We start from the raw sequence: 20710 nt of genomic DNA, 5'->3' as shown, positions 1-20710 counted from the left end.
TGGGACTCTCTGGCTTTATTTCCAGAAAGTAATGTTGGTTCTGTAATTTTTGAATTTTCACAAATTTAAAAATCACCCTTCATTTGTCATGCCTGTAGAGTTGAACTTTAAAATGAAAACAAAGTTATAATTTAGTTTATTTTTTAACTGTCTTGTTTAGACTCTTGTATTAGCAGTTAGCAACGTTAGCTGCTAATGGTTTGTATATAATATGTGTATTCTTTAGAGAGCCGTTCCCTAAATCTGAGATTTCCTGAAGGCCATTAACGTTTCCCGGACTTGAATGTTTTATGATGGAGAACTAGAACTAAAAATTAACACATAGCAACGTTGCTGTTCGTGTTCAACCTGCTGAAAATCTTGCTTTCTTTTGGTGACCGCAGAATTGCCTGTGTAGAAATGCAATTTCCTTTTTGAAAGCTTCTTCCAGGTTTTGTGCCTCATCCCTCACATTCTGAACAGCCTAATTTTAAGCTTCAGAAATTCCGTCCACACCTTTTTTTTTTTTTTTTTTTTAAATTGACTTTATTTTATTTTTTAATTAACTTTATTTGTTACAGTAAAATGCCATCCACACCAAGGAGTGTCGCTATGGTAACCATAGCGACACTCTATGTCGCATGACGCACCATGTCAGGGTGTGGTTGATCGAAAAACTAAAAATCAGAGTTTTAGGTTCCTGTCTGGATGATCACCGGCTGATTTCTCAGGTAATCCAGTGACTGGATTTTGTCTTCTTATTGAGGTTAGGATGTATCTCTAGATAAAATATTAAAAAAAATATTTTTAAGGTTTAATTCAGTTTTGTTTTAAAATAACATTTGAGTATTAAAGCTATCAATCAAAAGAAGCCTCATACGTTCCAACAGGCAGCTTGTTTCTCTCAAAATAGATAATAATTATTAAAACATACAGTTTTTTTGTTGCATATTTTACTCTTTGCATGGACATTTTCATACATCCTTTATTATACTATGGTTAGCCTATATATTAGAAACCACAAACATGCAGCCGTCTCTCCGGGTCGCGTTTGGATACGATGCAGCATCCTTTTCCCTCCTCGGGCCGAAGTCAACATTAGTGTAATTGTGTGTGTGATCGAGCCGCTCAAGTTCAGCCTGCCTCATGCAGCCTGTCGATGGCCGCTGGCTGTTTGTTAATGGATGGGATGGGAGTGTGTGTTGGGTGCCCTCCAAGAACCAAAGCAGAGTTTGGAAGTGCACATCGGTGCATTTATCTGCCTCGGTGCCCTGTCCGCAGCCTGTCGATGTGTTTTCTTAAGGTGGAGGAGGGGAGGGTGACTATTGGATGAGAGGTCGTACTGTGACAAACTCCTACCGACTTCTTCGTGTTTCTGTCTTCTGCATATATTTTATAACCATATGTGTCTGTTACATCTGTTTTTCTGTGCAGGGGGTTAAAAATAGTGGCATTGAACAATAAAAGAATAAAAATCAGCAGAATATCCTAAACATTGAAGTTAAGCCTGAAATGATAATCAACTAATTTAGTAATCGATTAATCATTAACTGGAGTACACAGACTCAAAACAGAGCAGTAATTAGGCTAAACTGTACAAGAATATATACATTTTGCATTTAAAATAATAATAAAACAACTGTTTTACCCAGAACTCCTCAAGTGACAGAATTATTTAACCTCTAAAAAACAAATATCTTATTAAGCACCTTTCGCTATCAGATTATTAACCGGTTAATACAAAAAATAGGCAATTTACAAGTGATCAATCGTCCACTAAAAGAATTTTAGTTATTGCATTTTAGGTAATAAAATGTTTTTCTTATTTTAAAAAGGAACTGAATTATTTTTTTGTATATTTTTTGTATTCTTGATACTGTATAAAAAAGACTAAGTGATTAAATAAAGAATCTGCAGGAAGTGCCTACTTTTGTATCCGATTAATCGCCCAAATAATTGACAATAATCGTTAGTTGCAGCCCTAATTGCAACATGAAATTACACTGGTGAGAAATAAAGTTGCTGCTGAGCTCTAGAAGGAGGAAGAGGTTCACATTAATAAAGTTGGATGCTGTAGAAGAAATCATCTGGTCTAAACTGGACTTCAGAACAAGCAGATATGTTTTAACTAACGGTCCACCTCCTGCTCTGGCCTTTACTAAATCCCTTCTACTGCAACTGAGTCTCATCTGCATGACCGCAGCACTTCCATTAAGCCCATTAATCCCGTCCAGGCAGCCCACTCTGTGTCCCCTCCGACTGTCCAGCGTCTTCAGGTCCGCTGGCTGGCTCACCTCCCTGCAGAGCTGGAGGAGGAAAGCCAAGCGACATGCATTAAGCTGTCGCCGTGCGTTACTCTGGAGAAAGATGAGAGTCATTAACATATGTTGACGGCCTCGTTTAGAGTAAATAGGACTGCCATGCCGCGGCGCTGCTGCCTTACAGAATCCGTCACAGTTTCATGGAAGTCCACCAGGTTATTATCAGTTCATAAAGTACAGGCCTCAAGTATATTTTTAGTTTTATTTTCTAGATTTTCACTCTGCATTGTAGCAGCATGATTCTATTGTTGCACTCCATAAAGTGATCTTTATTAAAAACTACATAAGTCGTCTGGGTTCAGGAATAAAGTGTGCAGTTGGATGCAGTTCTATGGAAAAGTATTCACACCTCTTTAACTTTTCCACTTTATGTTTTTAAATAACCAACATCAGTTCATTTCATTGACATTTTACTTGAGAAACCAACACAAAGGAGATCCAAACTATGAAGTCACTTATTTAGTAACAATAGCTCACCTGTGTGTTAATTGTAATCAAATTACTGACAGGTAAGGAGAATCATTAGTCATGCATTTCCCAATTCTGGATGGAAAGAGGAAAGTCAAATGTCCAGTTTGCATTTTCCCACAAGCCTTTTAAGGGACACACTGAACCCATAAAATAAGAGACCAAAATAAACTTTAACTAATTGATAAATTAGTAATGAAACAACCTCTTGGTTAGACATGGTGGTGGCAGCATTATGCTGAAGGGATGCTGTTCTCATGAGGCAGCAGGAATCTGGTCTTAAAAACACATGCCACATTTTCAGATGTTTATTTGTGAGAAAGAAAAACATTTAAAAATATATTTTTTGCAGATAAACCGTGCTTTGTGTTGGTCTATTAGATTAACACCCCCTTGCCCCCCAAAAGACACTAGAGTTAAAAGTTGTGGTGTGGAAAAGTTAAAGGAGTATGAAAATGTTTCCAAGGCACTGAATATGAAGTTAAGTTTTAGAGCCTAGTAGATGATTGAGACGATATCTTACTTAACAAATAACTATGTGGTGTGTCACCTCTGTCCAGAGAATCGTTGAAATTATTGCAAGTATTTGGCTAATAAGTCAGTATTTTTGTATTTTGCAGTTATGTATGATGTGGAGTTTGGATCTGCAGCTCTGCATGTGGTTTCTGTGTAAATTAGCAGAGTGTCTAAGTGTTTTTTTCTCTGTGTTTAAAACTTGTCATTTGCCCCATGTTTTTTTTTCTCAGGGTAGTTTGATCTGTCTCTTCAGGTCTGTTATTTTGCTCAAACTAGATCTTTTTCTTTCTTTTTTTTTGTTTTTGAAACAATGCGTTGCACATACAGAAGAGGCAGCATGTAGGTATCTTAAGCACCTCAATGGCTGCATGAACCATGTTTTAGTTTCTTGTTTTGTTTTCTTAAAGATGTTAATTATTCTTTCTGGGGTTTTGCTTTTTGTTGTTTCTCCCTGCCCCCCCGTTATCTTGTAGCTCAACATTTAAAAGCGTTGAGGATTTCTTTTTAAGTTTTGTTTCTGTGAGTTTTCTTTTTTTGGTTTTGTTTTGTTTTCATGATAGAATTGATCAACTCATAAAGTAGCAGCTTGGTTTTGAACACTTTCAGCAGGTTTCTCGATCAGCTCTTTGATTTGTCATTAAGTACATCTGTGCAACATATTTCTTTTGCTTTCCGTTTCTGTTTTGAGTTTTGTCTGCCCGTCACTCCAGGCGTTCCAGCTCGCCCTCCACCACCTCCATCGACACCCGTCTCTCATGCGTTCTGTTTGGCTGCATGGTTGTTGTTGTTGCTTGTCGGGGTTTCTTTTTGCACGCTCTGTGTTTCTGCGTTTGGAACAATTTTTAATATCACACTATTCTCTCCCTTCCCCTCCCTCTGTTTGTTAATCATCTCTTTTGTTCTTTGTTTTCCTCTCTGCAGGGGATGTGCTCTTTCAGATGGCTGAAGTGCACAGACAGATCCAGATCCAGCTTGAGGAGATGGTGAGCATGTGGTGATGGTGTTGCTAAAATCAGCTTGGGTACTGGGAGCCAAACAGATTGTGGCCTTTTTGCTTAATGACGTGAAATGTTTGACAATCTGAAAATCAGCCTTTTAATGGGAGACGAGCGGCTTCTGATGACGCCGCTGCAGTGGGATGTGGGAACTGGTCCTGATTGTATGCAATTCACAAAGAGTTCAGAGTGAAACGGTCCTTATGTCAGTTCTTTACCCAAATCGGAGAAAAAATTGTCAAAATGTGAGAACTTTTCCAGTGAACATTCAGCTGATTCAGAGATGTTAGAAACAGTCAGCCTACAAATGTATTCAGGAATTATTTTGAAGTCTGTTTGCAAATGTTCCTATTCTTTTGGATAATTGGTTAAAGATGCAGTTGTGGGCAAATCAGACTCAGCTTTATCCTGAGAGGCTGCTTTTCACAACTTTAGAAAGTACCTTACATCTGAAGTCCATTATTATTATTATTTATTATTATTATTTTAATAATGATGTGAATCCCCACAGAGGCTTACATTACTTTGTAAAAGTATTCAAACAAGTGGGAAGAAAATTATTCATGGTTTTCATGTTTTTTTTTCTTTAATGCCAATTAAAATCTGAATCCTATATTATTCCTATGATGGAAGCATGGTAGTGGCAGCGTCATGCTGTCCCTCTAGTGACTGGTCAGAGTTTACGGGGAAGATGGATGGAGCTAAATGCATTAAAATCCTGAGGCTGCCAAATACTGAGGTTGGAGCAGACGTTCACCTTCCAGCAGGACTCTAGTCTGTAGACTTTTCCCACATGCAGTTTCTTATTTATGCCAGCAGGTGGTGTAGCTTAATATAAGAAACAAATAAATTAAATTTGTGGTTGATCTGCAAGTCTTTTAAACAACTTCAAACTGTTAGCTTAGCCTTACTTTGTTTTTTGTCATCTAAAGTAGATTTTTCACCAGCTTAGGAAATCTTTGAGAAATGAGTCATTTTCTTGATATTTCTGAAACTCTTGAAAGCCATGTATCATTTTCCTTCCACTTCACAAGAACACAATCCTTTGTGGGGGTTTGTCACATAAAATCCTAGGAAAATCATAGAGCTGAATACTTTTGCATGATGATGTTCATGTGGCTCGTGCGGAAACTGCAGATTGACATCCCTCTGTAAACCTCTGGGTGTGTCGTTTTCCCACCGTAGTCTCATCCCTTTCGGTCGTTTCCTTCAGCACCGAAACAGACATCTCACTTTTAAAAATACCTCCTCTGCGGTTTCCGCATGGAACGGCTTGAGACTGGTGTTAGTTCGTGTTTGTGGGGGTTATTGTTGAGGTTTCTGTGCTCGTGTTTTTTGCAGTTGAAGTCTTTCCACAACGAGCTCCTCACAGAGCTGGAGAAGAAGGTGGAGCTGGACGCGCGCTACCTGAACGTGAGGCTCCTTTTCTTCTTCTTCTCATACTGTGCCGATTCAAAATGTGGGGTCAAAGGAGCTGGTGTGGGCCGCGGCAGTGCGTCTGCACAAACAGGGCGTCGAATGACCTCTGTTCAGTCAAAGCTGCTGCTGTCGGAGAAACAAAACCCGGGTTTATTTTGGGTTTGTGACAAAATATGGACAGATGGGAGGTTTAAGATCATCTTCTTGTAAAAAAAATCTTCTGCCAGACTTCACTTGCTTGTTTTAGGTTTTACAACACAGTTGCTGCTTATTTTAGGCTCAGTATTTCACTACATTCAATCGATATGCTGCTGCTGGGTTCAGATAAACCTGCTGCAACCTTCCAGTAATCAGCAATAGACGGAAACATTTGGAAACTCTCTGGAAACAAAGTTGATACAGATCAAAGAAGTAACTCGGAGCTGAAGACATTTGGGGAGAAAATATGGATTTTTGACTATTAAAAAAACAACAATTTATGAGAATAGTAATGTTATTTTTATCAGTAGCCTGAAAACAGAGTTGTTTTAACAGTTTGTGGGCAGGATCATGCATAAATCACTGCTTTCTAAGAGATAGGGGATTATATATTTGGAAAAACCTGTTTTTACTTTTAATGTTGCTCAGACTCTGAAGTGATTATTTCAGCTATTCCTACATATACAGGAGGTTTGCCTTACTTCAGCTTCTGCAACAGGAAATTGCATGATTCATTCCAATAAATACAGTTTGTGGAGCTTATTTGCATGTTCTTAAGCTGCTGGTTGGACACTTTATACACTACATACAAAACCTGAAAAAAAAAAAGAATTTGCAATAAAACATATTTTTTAGAATTTCTAGGTTTACATTATTTTCTTGCTGTTAACTATTTAAGAGTTCTTCCCTCATCAATCTTAAATTAATATTTAAGGACTTTAATTTTTTTTTCCTCATTAGAGCATTTAGACGGTGTAGAGCCAAGCGCTCTGAAATAAACACACTGTTAATGTTGGATTGATCTATCCTCTGTGCATGCACTGCTGCGCCCCTGCTGACTTTGTGCTGCCCCCCTCAGGCGGCGCTGAAGAAGTACCAGATGGAGCACAAGAGCAAAGGGGAGAGTCTGGAGAAATGCCAGGCGGAGCTGAAGAAGCTGCGCAGGAAGAGCCAGGGCAGCAAGCACCCCTCCAAGTATGGAGATAAGGAGATGCAGGTCAGTGTGTGTGTGTGTGTGTGTGTGTGCGTGCGTGTGTGTGTGGCATCTCTGTGGTGTCTCTCAAACATGATGCAGCACATGAACCACTGCTGATGCAAGTCTAGGCTTCAGGCAGTCCTTCAGTGGAGATCAGCTGTTGACATCAACAGGAAACTTTCTCCTTTATTCACACACTGCAGAAACACAAACTCGTATTTTTGGTCGGGTTTCTAGTGCAAATATTTTTTCACACTTGAAATAAGACAAAACTAACCTAGGAGACATGAGCTTGTTGTCAATGATTCTGAAATACTGATCAAATCGATTTTTTTCCATTAGGAGATTTTTTTCTCTTATAATGTGAGAAAAATGACTTGTTATAAGTCAGATAATCCTCTAGTGGAACTAGTACTTTTTATCAACTTTCCTGACTTAAAACAAGGTTCTATATTTTGCTAAAAAATTACTTATTAGTTAGTTTTCGTTTTTTCAAGTGTACTAAAATGTTTGAATTTGAAATGAAACCAAAAATACTTAGTAAAATCTTGCTTTTCCAGAGCACTCTTACACTCAACTTCAAACACAGATTTTTTTGTTGAATTCATGCAAACTGTTTGATCAAGAGCAAGCTTTAACTCTTTTATTAGAAATGCATTTTTGTCTTCCTGATGGGCTTTTTTAAGCTTCCTTCTGTGACAAAACCTTTAAAAACAACAACAAAAGAAAAAAAATATTTTTTTAAATATTTAAATCATCATAGAAAAGTTTAGCGAAACTGAGAAATCCTCTGAGGACCAGGGTTCGCAGTATTTACCGTCTCTCGGTTCTCTGATTCATTACCTTCTGCTCTCCTGAGTGTGATGGGTAAGTGGGGAAGGTGAGCGTTTGGCTGATGTTCCGGTGGCTGTTGGAGCGGAGGTGTGATTACACGGTGCACGTCTCTGAGCTCCTGTCTGGAGGTGTTGTGGTGACACACGGTGGGCCGGCTCTTATTACACAACCTGCACACCAGAGGCTGCCGTCATGAGCCTCTTATTCGTCCCATCGGCTGGCACAGACGCAGGCGAACTGACTCCATCAAAGCCATTTGTTCATTTGTTTTGTTTAGTCTATAACCATAACATAAACACAAAACTTTTAGCTGTAAAACTAATTGCTTCCTCCCTGCCTTTAGAGATAAGCGTCGGACGTTCTCGTTTTTATTTCTCCAGCTCCAGTTGCTGGGCCTCGATGAAGCATGTCGTGCGTTTCTGCCTCGTCTGATCTCGACGCGTGGAGTGCGACACAAATAATTAAAGCCGGAATGAAACTGGGAATGTGGGACTTCATTTGCTGACAGCCTGTCTGCGCAGAGCAACAAAACAATTTACCTGCAGCTCGGTTAGATGTCAGGCGGCGTCACGGCTCCGTTTCTTTACAGCTAATTATTCTGACATTTCTTTAATCTAAATCCAAATGTTTTTCCCTGTAGCTCTATAATTCATGAATCCTGGCTGACCTGTTTTGTGTAGCAAATTCATGAGAATATAAAAAGCCACGATTTTCCGTCATTCTTTAAAAGTATTACAGGGAGGTAGGATTTTTATATTTTAGAGCTCGCAAATAATTACAACATTTGCAGCAGACGATGAAGATTGTCATGTCTGACCCGCCGCAGAGAGCTTCAGCACTTCCAGAGGCTGAAAACGTGGCGTCACGCTGCTCTGTCGGAGCAGCAGGGGTGGCAATTACTGTCTAATTGTTAGTGTTTCTGCAGTGGATGGTTGGTTGAGCAAGCAGGGGTCGGCTTGGTGGCTTTTCCAAAAAAAAAAAGAAAAAAGAATCAATCAATAGCTGGAGCTACAGTACGAAGAGCTGCGGCGCGGAAACGTTTAGGCCTAAAGTCCATCGGCCCCTCTGGGCTTCAGTGGCTTATTGAGTGTGAAAGCTGTTGGTCTCGTCGGAGAGTTCGATTCTTTCTGCAGAGGTTTGGTTCTGTTTGTGGCGGGAGAGAGGAAGCGAACTTCCACAATGTGAAGCCTCGCTAATTTAGATTTCAGCTACCGGAGCCGGTCTGTGTTCGTCACCTCCAACAAAAGACTGAAGATATTTATAATGTAACATTTCTTTCCCTTACAAACTGTTTTGTCCTCTACATAGAGAACAATGTGTACTAAAGGATCAGGATTGTTTAGAGCCGTTCCTGGCTGTAACATGTAGCAACAGAACTGAACTGACCTTTAGAAAGAGCAAAACGAGACACGGAGTCGGTGTATGTGGGGTTTTTATGAGCCTTTCCTTTAAACCCCGTATATGAGGCTATCAGCTCCACAGTTCAAGCATTTTCACTCTGTCCAACTTTTAATTAGCTGCATAGCAACAAGACTTGCAGCTGCCTTTTTTTTTTTTTTGAGAAAAACTTGTTTCCAAGAGATTTATTAGCTCTTGATTCTTCCAAACAAAAATAGATTCAGTTACATGGAGAAAAGATGACAGAGGAGTAAAACATGCTCATCTTAAGTCAGATTCGTGTGTAATCAATACCTGGTTTAATGTGAATCAGCAATTGATGAATCAATATTGTTTACAATCCAGTTCCATTTTTAATTGGCATAAACTACAGCAAACATCATCTCATGGTTCATAGGAGTAAAGCAGGTCTATTTTATATCTAATTATGCCAAATTGGTGTCAAATCAACCAATCAAAATCTAATTCAAATGCATATGTAGTCAAATTAATACAAATAAGAGTTCATTTTGGCTCTTATGTTAAGAAATGCAAGAAAGATCTGTTGTTGTACTGAGCCCGAATGCTGAAAGACACTTTTTTAGAGACAAATTAAATCATATAAACGTATATAGATTTAAACTAATAGATGCAAGAGTTTTGGACATGAATACTCAATATATTTGACTGATTTGTAGTTCTGTATGTAGACTTAATCGTCTTTACCATGCAGTCTGGGGAAAGAACCGGAGTCTGCATCTCCAAGGTTTTAACTTTCCAACTTATTATTAATTCAGACTAGAGCGTCAACCCAAGGAACGTGTGATTGATTAGGCATTGAACTCAAACCAGGTTTTTCTTTTATATGAATGATGACTGCAGGTAACTTGTCGAGAATTCCTCATATCAGTGTTTATTCCTCATTTCATCTCCAAAGCGGGCCCACGCCACAATTTATCACTTCTGGCTTGTTTTCGTCCATCTTGCAGAGCGATTGGTTCATCAGTTCAAAGGGAACTCGGAGTCCAAACTCAGCTTTTCTTTAATCTTCCGGCCTGCTCATCACATCGCCACGGTGAATTTGCATACGATCGCAGTGCGTTTTGTCGTCCCACTGACAGCAGGAGGGGTTCAACCTGAAGAAAACATCACACACTTTAAAAATCTCTTCTGTAAGGCTAATTACGACAACCTCTGTCTGCTTCCTCGCTGACGTGTTTCGCGCTCAGCAGAGCTTTTCTTGCAGGTGTGTTCCTCTGTAAGCAGAAGTTGGGAAAAGCTGATTATTGTCACCGTCAGCTGGACCCCAGCTGCAGAGTCGGATTTATTGTGATGAAGAAGCTGATTGGCAGCTTCTGGCACGAAAGACCAGCCTGTATCTAAATGAATGAACTTCATGGAGGACTTCCATTACGCACCACTTACTGGTAGCGTCCTCATGAGTCCTGCGTGTTGTCGTTAAATGCTCCCAGCTGTTCGCCGCCTCGTGCTGAGAGATGATTGAAGGAACGGTGGGCTCTCCTTGACCGCCAGCAGATGTGTGGAACATGTGCTCCCACCTGCTGGCCTGAACCCGGACCCTGAACGCAGCTTGTCCTCTTCATTAGCTGCCTCCATCTTCCTCTGTAATGGCCACTTCACAGTGGCTGCTGGATGAGCCCACATGAGGAGCAGCTCTGATTAATGAGCACATCCGGGTGGCGGAGCTTCGTTCTGCTTGCAACGTCATTAAAACGACGCTCCGTTCTTCCCAAAGCTCACAGATCCACTGCAATAACAAATGTTTCTGGACGATAAATTGTCCCAGGAATTATTACGATAAACGATAATATTGATGTTTTGAGGCAACCAATATATTGATGATGCAAGGTCATCCTCAAAGACTAATGAACTTTGATTTTTCATTTTACTCCACACTGGAACTGGAAGACAAAAAATATGCAATATCCGAAATAAAACACAACAACCAAAAAGGATCACGAAGTTTCTGAAAACAGAATTGCCCTTCAAAAAACTGTTAATCATCAGAATGTGAATTGTCATGCTCATTTTAATTCATCCTTATTAGTCCTTAGTGATTATTATATGTTGTCATATTATTTCTAGGTGCTTTTATTAAAGAGTCTGTTTATTTATTGAAAGCTGAGCTAAAAGCTTCTCTAAAACGGCTCCAAGAGTTCATTTGGCTCTTTTCCAGAAAAAATAACACTGCCCTCAAAGAGTCCCTCTAGTGAGCTCTGCAGAATTTTACATATTTTTGCATCTCACAGTTATGTTGTCATTTTCTGCATCTAACGAGCTCTGTGATGCTGCAAATTGTTTTGTGCACCGCGATGCACGATGCATCTGCTCAGCTCTGAATAATCCCTGTTCTATTTGTAGTTTTCCAGACATTAACAAAGAGAATAAAACTTTCAAAATAACCTTTTTAAACTTAATGAAGTTGATTGCTGATCCACTTTTTAGCTTATTTTCTTTGCGCTTATGCTTTAAGGGTTTATTGTGGAAATGCATTTGTTGATGACGAGGTAAACACATTGATTTTTGAGGATCTACAGTTTACAGAAACTAAAGCAGCAGTTTATCTCTAGAAGGAAGGCGCCGCTCTGAAAACATCTCAATCTGCATAACTTCCAGCTAAAAGGAACCAAAGTTGTGTATGAAAAAGAAGACATATAGGTTTAAATTCAATATTGTGCTGAGCGCCTTGGCGAGGAGAAGGCTAAGAGAATCTAATCTTTACATAACCTTAAATGTTTGTTTGAAGACAGAAAAGTAACAAAGTGTTTAAAATTCATTAACTGACCTTCTCAGTTTCTTTATGTTTAGGTAAGAATGTAAATGAGGCAGAAAAATATTCTTAATGAATGTCTGCTTTGCTTTATTAATTCCATAATTAGCACCTCTGGTGTTGCTCAAAGTGTGATGGTGATTATGGAGCATCGCTGGATGACTCGAGTCGCTCTATAGATCCGTCTCCTGGCACCATCGGGTTATTTTTGAACGTCCAGCCCGCCCTCAGCTGTTAGCTGAAGCAGCTAAATGTGCAGGTCGGTGTGGGATGCTGAGTTTGTGTGTGAACGGTTCGGGGCGCGGCCACTGACTCCTCCCGCTTCTTCCGACAGCAGACTAACACGCTGAGGACGACGTTTCACTTTGTTTAAACTCTTTAGAAGCTTCTCTTGTCTGACTGAAGCTGTGGATGAAGTCACTGCAGTCAGACGTTGGCGTCAACATTTCCGCTAAAGGCGCCGCTAGTTGTATGTTAGAGTTGGGTAATAAATATACATCGTGATAGACGAGTGATCTATATCACGCCCCCAGAACCGCACAGCATTATGGGGGATGTAGGCAGAGGAGACGCTTTAACTGCTCAACCTCTTCTGGCCAACTAATAAGCTAGGTTGGTGGGATCAAGCAATTCACTCGCTCTTTGGTTGCTTAGCAACTCACTCACCCTTTGGTTACCTAGCAACAAACTGCCGAGTAACTTTAGCAGTCGCAGTTTAATGCCTTAAAAATTAAGAACTGCAATGAGTGAAAACTGTGGGTAAAACAGGAAGTGGTCACATCACCAGTTTGGCAGCATTTCAGATGCTTAAAACAAAAGACTAATCAATATGGTATGGTTTTAGGCAATATTGCCCAGCTCTAGCTACTACCCAGTGGGAGAGGGAAATGTTGATCAGGAAGTTCCTGTTTCAATGTGCTGTGACATTTTTGACTTAATACCCAAGGCAGCCCAGGAAAAACACAATTTTCTTTATACATGTCATCACTTGACGCATGTAAAGGACTGATTCACCTGCTCCATAAAATGTTTATTATGGAGTCTTTTTTTTTTTTTTTTTTTTTTTTTGGCACTTGTTACTGTTTTAAGACAGCTGGAAAACCTCTGGATTTTCTTTTTTCCCCCTTTTCTTCCCAGTTTGTGGAGGCCATCAGCAACAAGCAGAGCGAGCTGGACAACTACATCGCCGAGGGCTACAAGAACGCTCTGTCTGAGGAGCGGAGGAGGTACTGCTTCCTGGTGGACCGTCAGTGCGCTGTGGCCAAGAACAGCAGTGCCTACCACAACAAGGTGAGACCAGCACAGGAACGGGTTTGGTAGAGCAATAATTTCACTAGAAATTTCTAATTTCTAATTGCCATTTCAGTTAAAATTGAAGCAACAAGGCAAATGTTGTTTGGACCTGTGGCGCCATTTCTTTGAGACCATTTAGTTAACTAATATGTTAATAATGCCATAATTTAAATTTGCCCTTTCAAAGAGCAGTAAACTTGAATTTTGTAAAAAAATCAGTTTAACTGGAACTGGAAGATATTTTAAATAACCAAAATAAAACACATCTGAAAATGATTATCAAGCTCAGTTTTATTTATCATGAGATTAATTTAACTGCTTATTGTGACAATCTTAGTTAGAGCTGAATAACATTCTATAGATGTGACATTGGAATATAATTGATGAAAATTGCTACTGGAACTTCTCTCAGAAATCCTGAAGCTGTAGAAAAACACAAGTTCAGGGAGGAAGAGGAGAGCAAAATGCGACTTTATTTAGTGAGGAAAATGAGTAAGAATGTTCCTACATGGACGAGGATGAAGTATTTGATATTGTTCATCAGTTTTGCAGCTTGGCAGATCATAAAATGCGTTCAGGCTTGTCGCTTTGTTCCATTCTCACGTTCCTGTGTTTATTTATACATCGTCATGAAATGATAAACCCCCCAGTACTCGTCCAGATGCTTCCCACTCAGCCAATCACAGGCTCACTATGATCAGAAATGCAAGCCGCTCCCGTTTCTTCCCCGGATGGCTACATCCTCTCCTCTTCACATGTAGAGAGCCCGAGCCTGAGGAGGAGGAGGGTGAAGGCGGCCGGGAGGATGACCTACTTCTGCAGGAACACTTGGTTCCGACTCACTGCGTGTGGGTGTGAAAGTGTCTGAATGAGTGATTGATAGACAGGAGGAAGCAGAGAACACAAACTGCTGATGGGATGATTAAACATCAAAAAGGGATTAAATTAGACTCAGAGCGACCGCCGGCTGTCCTCATGCCAATTACAAGGAGAGTTTTTTGTTCCTAAGCAAAAGATGCTAAAAATTCCTTTGAACTGGAGACGTTTTTCTTTTCGAAGTCACGTTTCGGGGTGAATCTCCGCCTCCAGCAGAGTCGTCCTGATGCTCCTGAGTGACAGCAGGTTGAACCTGGAGACGATGAATGAATCTGTAATGGTACCAAATGATGTATTTGAACAAAAATAGGTTATTAAAACATTTTTCTTAGGACTAAATCAGAAATAATTAAGCTAGACAATTAAGGGCTGAAATGTTTAAATACATTAATCGTGATGAATTGAGGCATCTTTTAATATATTTCTGATGCTGCATAAAAAAACTAAATGAAATGGAAAACTCTGTGCCAGTTTTTTTTTTTTGTCTTTTTAATCCGATTGATTAAAAATTGATTACTAATATAATTCCTAGTTGCAGCCCTAATTTCAATCAAAAGTTCCCGGGGCTTTAAGCATGTGTTACGTTTTTAAGGAACCTCAATTTAAAGCTTCAGAGTTGATTCTGAAAGTTGTGTTTCACAGAGATGCTGCTGCTGCTGTTCTCCTTTTCTGTAAAAACTCTGATGCAGCCGGAGAAGTTGACCAGGTGACCAGTCCGTGTCTGTGCTTCACTCTGTCCTCTGAGAGCAGAGTAAAGCAGCCGCCGTCTGCGCCTGTCGATTATCCTAACGCCGGTAAAGGCACCGGCCACCTACGCTCCATCTTTGCTATCTGCCAGACTAACTGGGGTCGCAGTGACTCATCGCTTTCACCGGCAGCAAAGATGTTCTCAGGAAAAGTTTGCAGAACACAAAGAAACGGAACTGTGACTTCTCATTCGTCTCTGTTTCAGCGACGATTTACAGAAACAAAGCAGAAGCAGAACGTCTCTGATTAAGGATGTTAAAAGTTAAAGAGGGTCGATTCACTTTAGAGGATTGTTTTCTGGATTCTCGTAATCTGACTACTGATGCCTGCCTCTGCAGACCGCCCACTTCCTTGGCCACGTTAGAACCAGCCAAGTTTTAATTCCAGATTCAGATCTGTTTGTTCTTCCCTGAAGATGAATGCAGATGAGGACTTTACGTAACCGCTCTGCTGTATGATGCATGGACACGTCCTGCGGCAGCTGAGAGCTTCTCGTTGAGACGAATCGCACGCTGCCTCGGTTTCCCGTCTGGTTTCACTTTACGACCCGTTTTACTCTGAATTATAGACTTAGCTGAAAAATGTGATCCATAGAAAACTACCAATAACTGATTTTGAACATTTACTTTCTCACTTTCAAGCAACTCCAGAATGTTTCAAAGAGCTTTCGAAGCTTAAATCAAATGAATGCATGAATGAAACTCGGCTTGTTCCTTTGCTTCCCTGGCAGCTTCTTGCATCCATCGTCTAATCTATCTCATCCTCGTCTCTTGACCAAAAAATTATTTTCATACAAAATCCGATATGATTGGTTTGATGTTGATCAACCATTCTTTCCACACTTTCTCAAATTCATTCATTTCAAGTCTCCAGAAAGAGGTTAGCTTCTTTGTAACATCAATAACATGCACCACATATATCCAGTTCTCCTGATTTGGTGTTTCCTCGATATTCCCTTTGTTCCTGCTAATATCAAGATTCTAAATGATTTTACATTTAAATCCTTTATGCTCTGCCTCTATTGAATGTTTCAAATGGAAAACGTTCTGTCTGAAGAACCCCATCCATGCATTGTTTGAGATCCTTCCAGCTCCAAAAGATCCAAACACGACTTGACTGGGTTAATCTGACTCAGGTTCATATCTCTGCTTTAAAGAACGGATACATGAGTTTGTTAAAAGGGTGAAAAAGTAAGAAAAATGCATTTAACAAAACTTTTGTAACCAATTAACACTGTTGGTGTACTTCTTTAACAGAAATCCCCAATTAAATGTTTTTACCGTTTAATTTCTGACAATTAAAAAATTGCCAGCTCCGTATAACAGATCATGCTGAGCCTGTTCTCTCTCTGTGTTTCCAGGGTAAGGAGCTTTTGTCCCAGAAGATCCCCGTGTGGCAGCAGGTGTGCGCCGAACCAACCAAGCTGCCGGATCGGGCCATGTTCCTGGCGCAGCAGATGAGCGGCGTGGCGGGCGGCATGCCTCCCGGCGCCCTCCACCCCGGCATCTCCGAGCCCATCTCTGGCGCCAAACCTCTGCCCATGCCTCCAGAGCTGGCAGCCCTGCGGGCCGGCGCCACCATGGGCCAGCAGGTCGGTTCCTCCTGGGCCTTACAGCACCAGACAAACGACGAGGCGTTTCACACAAACTGAAAAACGGGGCAGCGTCTCTGTTCAGACGACTGAAAGCCTGCAGATAAAGACGAATCTGAAACAGTAAAAGCACTCACTTTTACAAATTGTAAAAAAAAAAAAAAAAAGCGAGTCTGTTCCAGTATAAAACGGAAGCAGTCAAGGAGTTAATTGTGTTTCGTCCTGCTGCGGCTAAGAGTGGTCTAATGGCTTTCTGACTCATCATTTATAGTTCACACCGGAACCGAGAACGCATATATGGAGAAATGTCTGATCGAAGGAGCAGGGACACGCAACGCGTTTCATCTAGTGCAGCTTCTCACTGAGCGGAGACACGACCAAAACATGCAGCACAAAATGTTCCTTTTAATGTAAAATCTATAGAAACAGAAGTGTTGGGTGGTGACTCCTTCCATTTACTCAAGTGATTTGAGTAAAACAAAAATACGGTTTTAGTTTTGCTTGCTTAGTAATCTTATTCTGACGTATCGCCACTGTTTGGTAAAATTTGTGAGGAGCTTCAGTGAATAATTGATGAGCTTGTTTTAACCAAAAATTCACCAGACACACACATGCAGTTTTTGTTTCAAATGTTTTATACTGAAAGGCATTGATATGGAAGAATGTCTCTTTTGCCTGGATTTGTTATTTTGCAATTGTGGTATTTACATGAATTATTTTTACTCGAGTAATTTCTTTGACAGAACCTTTTTGCTTGAGTAAACTTTAAAAAAATGTTTTTTGTGTTTGAGGGATTGTAAGTGAAGCGCTGCTCTGCGATCAAAGATAGAAATTAAATTTTATTGAATCAGTCACAGGCTTGTTGCTCTGACAGAGTTTAAATGTGTGACATCATTAAGCTCGCTCTCTTCTCCTGGACAAATAAGTCCACATGTCCATCAAACATTTTTCTTGCTTTTGTTTGAATTCTAATTAAAAAAGCAGTGCATACATAGCTACACTGTGCATTCAGTAATAATAATAATGCCTTGAAACTCTTTCACAGATGTTTGCTTTTAACTCTGTACATAAACGATTTTAATTAACGAAGCGTTTCTGACCAACAGCCACTCGACGCCTTCGTTATCGCTAATGAGCTGCAGGAAGTTATGCAACTATGATGTAAATGTGCAGGAGCAGGTTTTAATCGTCTCACCGGCTCTCTCTCTCTCGCAGCGGCTGATGGACGGAGCGATGCCGGTGATGAACGGAGCAGCGGGTGGAGAGGACTACCAGCAGTGGATGGAGAGCAAGGTGGCGCAGGGCAAAGCCTCCCCGCAGCCTCAACGGCACGGAGCGGAGGTCTACTCCAACACCTTGCCTGTGCGCAAGGCCGCCCCCACAAAGAGCAAGACCCCACAATGTAAGGACACACACCTCTCCTTTCTACAGAGGTTTAGTGGAAGCGTAAAAAAATAACAAGTCTCCATGGTAAAGACGTCTGCAGAAATCCACTTCGTTGCTGGGACTGTGAATGCAATTTTATTTTGCGCCCTCCGTTAATTAACTTGGCTGAGAATTGAGTTAAGACTCTGATTACCTTGTTAATCCTTTGAGTGCAAACGGTGCTCAGCATGAAGCTGCAACAACGCAACAGTTCACTAAATCAGCTGGAGAGACCAGTAATCAGGGCTGAAACAATTAATCGCATTAATTATGATGAAGTATTGAAATAATTTAGTAATCGATTAATCGTTTAGGATGCAGACTCTTGGGGAAAAAAGGCAATTTGCTAAAATAAAAACACACCCAGACCAATAATTAAGCCAAAACTGTATGAAAATGTATACATTTTGAATTTAAGAAAAAATATTGTTTTGTCTGTAAATATGTTCTACAGAAAAAAATCTCTACTTTGACACCAAGTCGATCAGAAATGGCTGAGATTTTCAAATGTTCACTACAGGAACGCTATGTTGTGTTTTAGGCAACAAAATGCATATTTTCTTATTTAGAAAAATAATTGAATCATTTGTTTATTTGCATCTATTAATGCGTTTCTATTGCATAAAAGGGCTTAAGTTATAATATGAAGAATGTGCCATTTTTTAAAATCTCATTGATTAATAACTTAAATGATCGTTAGTTGCAGCCCTATTGACAATATTTTAGGAAAAAAGACCGAGAACAGTAGAAAAAAATCTTTTAATTCTCCACCTGAAGCACAGCCTGCAGGTTTAATAACAGACCAAAACAAGTGGGAATAGAACGTGTGATATTTAAAATGAGAAAGAGCCCGAGTGACTTGCATAAAACTGTTGTTCTGCTCAAATCACTGTACAATATAACAGAGGACAGTAATACATCCTCTGAATTTATTCCGGCTCTCTTTCATGTTTTATTACTCAAAGACTAAAAACTCTGTGGTGTTTTTGTTTTTTTCTCCAGTGGAGACTCGCACGCTGCCCCGCTCCAGCTCCATGGCTGCAGGTCTGGAAAGGAACGGCAGAACTCGAGTCCAGGCCGTTTTCTCCCACGCCGCCGGAGACAACAGCACGCTGCTGAGCTTCGCCGAGGGCGACGTCATCACCCTGCTGGTGCCCGAGGCGCGAGACGGCTGGCACTACGGCGAGAACGAGAAGACGAGGATGTGAGTGTGGTTTGGGATTGAAGATGTGACTTTTCTGTTTCTGTCCTCTGGTTTTGAAATTGAAGAACGAATGTTGACCTGCTGTCTCTTCTCCACCAGGCGGGGCTGGTTTCCCTTCTCCTACACCCGGCTGGTCTCCGAGAGCAACGGCGACACCATGAGGCAGCTTCGAGTTCACAAGTACGTGAAGCTTATTGTGTTTCCGTTTTGTTAGTCTCTGTGGTATTTATAAATTCCAGATGTTTGAACAACTCCCAGTTCCATTCTTGCAGAAGTGCTCTCTCGACACTGTTCCAGTTTTTCTAACTTTCCATGCGCTCTTGTGTCTCCAGCCTCCACCATGGGAAAAGCAGCAGCACAGGAAACCTTCTGGAGAGAGAAGACATGCCTCTGCCCGGCCCCGATTACGGCACTCACACTCGAATGTCTGCACAAAGCACCGCCACGCTGCACAGGCAACAGCGTCCCTACAGCGTCGCGGTGCCAGGCTTCCCGCAGGTACAGATGCTGCTGAACGTCCGCACATAAACCCACAAAACACGAGCTGAGCCATCACAAAGATCCTGCACTGCAAAAACACAACATCTTACCAAGTATCTTTGGTCTGTAGCTTCAAGTGCAAACATCTTATTAGACTTAAAATAAGACAAAACAGACTTGCAAGAAACATTTCAGCAAGATATAGAGCTTGGTTAAGTGAATAATTTCTTAATATTGATGAAGAAGTAATTTTCCTAAAAAAATATAAGTTGTAAGTGAAATAATTATCTGGTTGATCTAGTACTTTTTCATCAATCTTAAGACATTTTTGACAAGCTGCTATATGTGGCTGAAAAGTTGCTTCTAAGTTAGTTTTGCTTAAATTCAAGCATGCTACGATATTTGCACTAGAAACTAGACTAAAAGTAATTGGTATGTGCAGCTCTAGCTCACATTGCTGCAGGAATGGGCTGTGCCTGGTGGCAGGGATCAAGAGCAGGATGTGACACAGCCTAGAAAGAGAAAATTCAGAGAAAACACCTGTGAGCTGCCGATGAGGTGGATAAGAATTCATCATAAGTCAGGAAAGAGCCTTATGAAACAGTGAACCCCCTCTGCATTAGCCCAGATCCCCTCCTACGCCTCACCTAGAACATAACATGTGGGCGATGCTTAATTGCACTGCAGTCATGTAACAACTTAAACTGCTCTTTTTGCTTCACCGCCGCCGAGGATTGTCATTTAGTCGCCATCTATTCAGAAAATCTCTGCTCCTCAAACTCTTTCACTTATCAGGCCTTTAAGTTGATGACTCATCAAACAATTCTGGGTTTGTGTGGTTTTCTTTAATATTTTGTCTTTCATAGATTTTACTTCTTCTATTCTTTTACACTGGATTGTAACAAAAGCATGTGGAGCTCATTGACTTGTAGAAGTTTTCACACCACTTGAACTTTTTAAGATTTCATCATGTGACAATCACAAACTTTATTAAGACGGATCAATACAAAGTTAAGCATTATTGTGAAAGAGCAAGGAAAATTATATTTTTCTAACTCTTTGATAAATAAGCCTAAAAATTGCGACGTATTTGTCCCTTTTTACGTTGCTACCCATAAATAAAAATGTGTGTGGTTTAGACAGGTTGGTGAGAAAAGTGTCGAAGTTAAAAACACGTTTGGTTTCTAAAACATTCCCCAAGCTGTGAACATCTCGCAGAG

At 40.5% G+C, this 20710-nt stretch overlaps 1 protein-coding gene across 6 annotated transcripts in view; it reads left to right on the top strand.

Moving 5' to 3' along the window:
- Positions 1-20710, top strand: part of LOC106915326 (BAR/IMD domain-containing adapter protein 2-like) — a 58540-nt gene that overhangs the window by 28193 nt on the left and 9637 nt on the right. For all 6 annotated transcript variants that reach the window (XM_014982843.2, XM_088000902.1, XM_088000901.1 and 3 more), the window contains 9 exons: positions 4206-4267; positions 5621-5692; positions 6756-6893; positions 13012-13164; positions 16151-16381; positions 17597-17783; positions 18809-19010; positions 19110-19190; positions 19343-19508. In XM_014982843.2, coding sequence (XP_014838329.2) covers positions 4206-4267; positions 5621-5692; positions 6756-6893; positions 13012-13164; positions 16151-16381; positions 17597-17783; positions 18809-19010; positions 19110-19190; positions 19343-19508 — 1292 coding nt within the window. The remainder of the gene's footprint in view (positions 1-4205; positions 4268-5620; positions 5693-6755; positions 6894-13011; positions 13165-16150; positions 16382-17596; positions 17784-18808; positions 19011-19109; positions 19191-19342; positions 19509-20710) is intronic.

The sequence above is a fragment of the Poecilia mexicana genome, unplaced genomic scaffold (genome assembly GCF_051168715.1).
Source record: "Poecilia mexicana isolate PSO_F unplaced genomic scaffold, ASM5116871v1 scaffold_19, whole genome shotgun sequence".
Classification (NCBI taxonomy): domain Eukaryota; kingdom Metazoa; phylum Chordata; class Actinopteri; order Cyprinodontiformes; family Poeciliidae; genus Poecilia; species Poecilia mexicana.
This window is presented reverse-complemented; position numbering and strand designations above follow the sequence as displayed.